The following is a 6,646-nucleotide window of genomic DNA, read 5'->3' on the forward strand; positions in this document are numbered from 1 at the left end:
ACCTCCATTGTTAAGGTTAGGAGCTCTGTCTATTATATGGATTGATACTATTACATTTCTATTTTAATTCATGTACTAATTTCTAATTCAAGAATTGTTTTCGTTCTTTATCTTATGAATCTGGGTGGAACGGAAGTATGACCCTTATTCTAGTTGAGTTCTTGTATAACTTGGAAAAGCTCTTTATTTGAAAAACAACTTGAAAACAATTTCTCCTAAATTTCTAATTATTTGGACTTAACGAGATACGTGACATATAATCCTCTTATATTTGGGTAATTAGGATTTCTGTGGCATATAAACTAGAATTGAACTTCACCCTCTAATTGGAATTAAGTGACCAAGGAATTGGCGGTTGATGAAGGTTAGAAGAGACTAAAATGGTCTAAGGAATTAGGGTTTAGTCACATATAATTTGCCATGAATTGAATCTTGCATGATTAAAATAGTTAGTAAGAAAAGTCAATCCGGAAGATAGATACCTCTGAAGCCTTAACTGTTTTCTCCATATATATTTCACCTCAATTTATTGCTTATTTTCTGATTCTCTAAATTACTGTTTGATGCATTTGAACTCTCAACACTCTTTTTTGTTTGTCTAACTAAGTAAAACACTTAACTATTGTTGCTTAGTCCATCAATCCTCGTGGGATCGACTCTCATTCACTTGAGGTACTACTTGGTACGACCCGGTGCACTTGCCGGTTAGTTTGTGGTTATAAATTCCGCACCAAGTTTTTGGCGCCATTGCCGGGAATTGACTGTGATTAACAACTATTAGTTGTTTGATTGCTTAGATTAGGCATTTTAGTTTCATTTTATTTAATTTTTGCTTTATGATTTTCGAAAATTTAGTATTATTATTTTTCCTTAATTTCTGAAATTAAGTTTTGTGTTACCTAGTTAATTTTAATTTGATTTTCCTATTTAATTTTCTTATAAAATTTCAAAATTCATAGTTTAATATTAGTCATCATTTTCGAAAATTTTTAGCCTTAATTAGTAAGTGTTTTATTTTATTTCTTTACACATGTTACCTCACTGGGACACTCAGACGTAGAGAATCCCACTTTTCTTCTCTTCTATCTGTTTATGAGCAGGAACAAAGACAAGAAACATCTTACAGATTTTGATTCGGAACCTGAAAGGACTTTGAGGTGGCGCTTGCAACAGGCTAGACTGTACAAAGCTAGTGAAAATATGAGTGATACTCTTGAAAGGGAAGCTACAGAGTCCACCATGGATCATAATCATGCTGTGAATGCCATTATGGAAAATCTGAATGAGAATGAGCAACCTAGAAGAGTGCTTGGCTCATACACTGCTCCTAATGCAGATCTTTATGGAAAAAAGTATTGTGGTGCCTCCTATAGCTACAAACAACTTTGAGCTGAAGCCACAGCTGGTCATTCTTGTGCAACAAAATTGTTAGTATCACAGACTTCCTCAGGAAGATCCAAATCAATTTATTTCTGATTTCCTGTAGATTTGTAATACTGTGAAGACGAATGGAGTGAATCCTGAGGTTTACAAACTCATGCTCTTCCCATTTGCTGTAAAGGATAGAGCATAGCTATGGTTAGATTCTCAACCCAAGGAGAGCATAGATACTTGGGATAAGGTAGTCACTGAATTTCTAACTAAATTTTTCCCACCACAAAAGCTGACTAAGCTGAGGGTGGAGGTTCAGACCTTCAGACAGATAGCTGGTGAGCCCCTTTATGAAGCCTGGGAAAGATTCAAGTTACTGACCAGGCAATGCCCTCCGGACATGTTTTCTAAATGGACTCAGCTGGATATCTTTTATGAAGGCTTATGTGAAATGTCCAAAATGTGTTTGGATAATTCTGTAGGTGATTCACTGCACATGAAGAAGACACCAGAGGAGACTACTGAGCTTATTGAGTTGGTTGCTAACAACCAATATTTAAACTCATTTAACAGGAATCCTGTGAACTCTGGAATTCCTCAAAAGAAAGGCATTTTGGAAGTAGAAGCTTTTGATGCTCTTCTTGCTCAGAACAAAATTTTGTCTTAGTAGATGAATTTAATTACTCAACAATTGAGTGGGATGCAGGTTTCAGCTGTCAACACTCAGAATGCACCTCAAGAGGCCCCTTATGACATAATTGGTAGCTCTATGCAAGGTGAGAATTATGATTACGTTCAATCTTCTTCTGAACAGGTCAATTATATGGAGAATGCTCCTAGAAACCCCAATAAGGATCCATACTCTACGACCTATATTCAGGGGTGGAGAAATCACCTAAATTTTGGATGGATAGAGCAACCTCAGAGATCACAGAATTTTAACAATAATTCTCAGGGATGGTTTTCAGTAGAATAATCATAATAACCCACAGTTTCAATCTCATCAATGATACTAGGGCATCTTAAGCTAGTTTTACTAGCCTTTTTCTTTGTTTTTAGTAGATTTTATGCACTTTCTTGAGTTAAAAGTAAGCAAATTGGGTAGAAATTCATGTATGCCTAGATTCATTCAATCATGATTAATTTGATCCAATTTCATGAGAATTTTGCTATAATTATTTGTGTGCTAAGAATGATGAGAATTCTCATGACTTTAGCAAGGCTTTGATCCATATATTGGTTGATGATAGGTGAAAGAAAGCATGGAGGAAGGTTAAAGAAGGAGCCTGAAAAAGATGAAGAGGAAGCAACGTTGGTGTCCAAGTTGGACCACCAACGTTGGCTCAAACGTTGAAAGAGAGACAGAGCAATTCTTTGCATGGTGTGCTGGTGTTCACGTTGGAGGGAGCGTTGGACCTCCAACGTTACCCCCAACGTGGTGATGAAAAGATTTAGACGCGTACGCGTGAAAAAGAAAAATTTTCATATCCACGCGTACGCGTGTGTCACGCGTACGCGTCACAAAGCAAACATTGGAGGTTCAACATTGCCTCAAACGTTCCCTCCAACGTCCGCGATGCCAAGCCCAGAATTTGGAGTTGAGAATTTTGAATCGACGCGTACGCGTCAATGACGCCTACACGCGGATTGGAAAAAGGGCAATGAACGTGTAAGCGTGGTGTACGCGTACGCGTGAATAAGCAAAATTTCAGATTTCACGCTTAAGCATGATGCACGCGTACGCGTGGGTAAGCTGAATGTTGGCCCTCCAACGTTGAGGTAAACGCCAATGACAGTAACATATCGGAATTTTTGGTTTTCTTCTTAATTGGCGTTTGAGTCAACGTTGGCCATCGAACGTTGACTCCAACGTGAAGCATCAGAATTCACAATTCAAACAGATCTCTTCTCAACAACAAGGGAAACCAATTGGAACAACATCAACCCAATTCCATCAAGGCTAAAAGCCCAATTCAGAGATTGAAGATCAATGGAAGAAAGTGTATAAATTGCTTAGAATTTAAGTAGAAAGGACCTTTTTCCCATTTTTGGATTTTTACACTTACTGCACTTTTCATTTTTGATTTCAGAATGTATTTTTCAATTCCAATTTCCATTTTGAGAGCTATGAACAACTAAACCCCTTTCATTGGGTGAGGGAGCTCTGTGTAATTCAATGGATCAATATTAGTTTTCATTCATCTTCTTCTTTCTTTTCTCTTGATTTTGCTAGAAAGCTTTCGGTCTTTATCCAATTAGATAGTTATCTTAGGAAAAAAGCTATTCATAATTGGATCTCCTCGGAACCTTGGAAGAGGAATGAGGAGATCATGCTAGAAATGGTTTCTCACATCGGATTAGATTGGGGTTTGGATGGATATAGTGACATGTAATCATACCAACACTTTGATCTATGAATTTGTGTGGTATAATCAGTTACCAAACTTTATCTCTTCCCATGAGCACTTAAATCAAGGAATTGGGCAATTGTTCATGCTTAGAGAGATTAGTGAGCCAAGGAATTGGGATCCGATCACTTTAGATTGCCAAGGAGATCAATGAATGCATTGATTGCGAAAGAGATGAAAATGAATTTGATCCGGAGAATTATATATCTCCTAAACCCAATGATTCCCCATCTCTGATCTACCCATTCTATTTACATTCTGCTTCTTTAATTTCATGCTAATTCTCATTCCCATTTAGATTTTAGCAATTTAAGCTTCTATCATTTAATTTTACGCAATTTAATTTCTGTCATTTAATTTCTTGCCATTTAAGTTTCCCGCCAAATTTACATTATGCAATTCTCAACCAATTTTGATTTCGCTCAACTAGCACAATTCTCCAATTAACATTGATCAACCAACCAATCCCTGTGGGATTTGACCTTACTCTACACTGAGTTTTTACTTGACAACAATCCGGTACACTTGCTGGTAGGAAATTTGTTGAGAGACGGTTTCCGAGCGAATCAAGTTTATGACGCCGTTGCCGGGGATTAGTTTTGTATTGACAATTACTAAATTGGAGGATAACTAGATTGACCATTTTTTTTCTTTTTTTACTTGAATTTCAATTTTTTCTGTTACACTTAATTTCTGCAAATTTTAGTTTTTTTTCTTTAATTTTACCTTACTTCTTTACTTTCCAGCAAGCTAACCCACTAACCATTTGATAAATTGCTCTAACCAAGCCAACTATACTCTGTTTTAGTAGACTCTGCATTTGCTATTTCTTGTACTTATTCAATATATGACAGGTAGAAGAGAGGCCTCAACCTCATTTGATAGTGAACTGGAAAGAACCTTCCTGAGATTAAAAAGGGAAGCAAGAGGAAAGAGGGTTGTTGGTGCAGAATAAGAGGAGGAAGACTTGGATATAACTATGGAGGATGATATGGGAAACCATCATGAAGAAGAGTTGAATACAATCATGCCAGAAGAGGTGGAGCCAATCCTGCTGGACAAGAGAGGAGAGTTCTAGGCTCATACATCAATCCAAATCCAGGAAATTGTGGTAGTAGCATTCAAAGGCCAACTATCCATGCTAATAATTTCGAATTGAAGCCTCAGCTCATAACTCTTGTCCAGAACAACTGTTCTTTTGGGGGTAGTGCACAAGAGGATCCTAATGAGCATCTCACTAAATTTCAAAGGATATGTGATACAGTTAAATCTGATGGTGTTCATCCTGACACCTATAAATTGCTACTGTTTCCATTTTCTTTGAGAGACAAAGCGTCAAAATGGCTGGAGTCATTTCCCTAGGAAAGCTTGACTACCTGGGAAGATGTAATGAATAGATTCCTAATAAAGTTCTTCCCTCCCCGAAGAGTAAACAGGCTAAGAACTAAAGTGCAGACATTCAGACAGCAAGATGGTGAAACTCTTTATGAAGCCTAGGAGAGATTCAAAGATTTGACAAAGAAATGCCCCCTAATATGTTTAATGAGTGGGTGCAAATTCACATCTTCTACGAAGGGCTAAATTGTAAATCCAGGAAAGCTGTAAACCACTCATCTGGAGGTTCTCTAAACAAGAAGAAGACCATTGAAGAAGCCATTGATGTTATAGAGACAGTGGCTGACAATGAGTATTTTTATGCCTCAGAAAGAAGCAACAACAGGGGAGTCTTGGAATTAAACCATATGGATGCAATCTTGGCCCAAAATAACATGATCACCAAGCAACTGGATGAATTGACCAAGCAAATGGAGAAGAATCAGGCTGCAGCTATACACACTCAACCATCACCTCAAGAAGAGTTAGAGACAGAAGAAGGAGTTAACTGGGAGGAAGCTAATTATCTTGGAAATTCATCTAGGCAAGCTAATGATCCATATTCTAAAGCCTATAACTCTGGTTGGAGGAACCACCCAAACTTTGGGTGGAAAAACCAACAAAACCAAGGCCAAGATCACAGACCCCATAATCCAAACCAGTATAACAACTCCACCCACCAAAACTCCAACTAAGAACCATACCAGACCACACAAAACACTTATTCACAACCACCATACCAAAGCCACAACAACCACTCTCAACATCCCAAGTCCAATCAAATACCACCACATGATGAGGACAGAATGGCCAGGATGGAAGCTATGCTTGCAAACCTTTGCAAGGAGTTTGACGACTTAAAAAAATTCAAGGAGGAAGTAATATCCAATCGGCAAAATCAAGATGCGGCTACTCAGAAGCTTGAAGCACAAGTTGGATATTTGTCCAAACAAGCCCCTAGCTACAGTTCAAGTAGTGCCACCAAGACAACTTCAAGAGAGGAATGCAAAGCTATTACCCTCAGAAGTGGAAGAGAATTGGAAGAGAAGTCAAGGGAGACTAAAGAGGAGAAAGAGGAGGATAGTTCAACTGACAAGGAGGAAGCACAAATACCTACTCCCAGTTCATCAGAAGAAAAAGAAGTTCTAAAGCCATATGTCCCAAGGGCCCCTTACCCTCAACGCCTAATAAAGAATGCAAAGGACAACCAATTTTCCAAATTTTTGGAGATTTTCAAGAAACTTTAGATCAACATTCTATTTGCTGAAGCATTAGAGCAAATGCCACTCTATGTTAAGTTTCTGAAGGAATTGATGACCAAGAAGAGAAGTTGGAGGAATGATGAAACTATGATACTAACTGAGAAATGTAGTGCTATCATCCAACACAAGCTACCTAAAAAATTGAAGGACCCAGGAAGCTTCCAAATTCCCTGCATCATAGGGGAAATAACAGTTGAAAAAGCCTTATGTGATTTGGGAGCTAGTATAAAT

General features: G+C 37.9%; 1 protein-coding gene across 1 annotated transcript; it reads left to right on the plus strand.

The window, feature by feature from the left end:
* On the plus strand, positions 5,960-6,400 carry LOC107611370. Its single transcript, XM_016313306.1, has one exon. The coding sequence runs from the start codon at positions 5,960-5,962 to the stop codon at positions 6,398-6,400; it is 441 nt and encodes a 146-aa protein (XP_016168792.1).

This window comes from Arachis ipaensis, chromosome B08 (assembly GCF_000816755.2).
Source record: "Arachis ipaensis cultivar K30076 chromosome B08, Araip1.1, whole genome shotgun sequence".
Classification (NCBI taxonomy): domain Eukaryota; kingdom Viridiplantae; phylum Streptophyta; class Magnoliopsida; order Fabales; family Fabaceae; genus Arachis; species Arachis ipaensis.

Excerpts from the sequence above, each read along its gene's own strand:
- LOC107611370 (XM_016313306.1), top strand. The coding sequence starts at position 5,960 with ATGGCCAGGATGGAAGCTATGCTTGCAAACCTTTGCAAGGAGTTTGAC.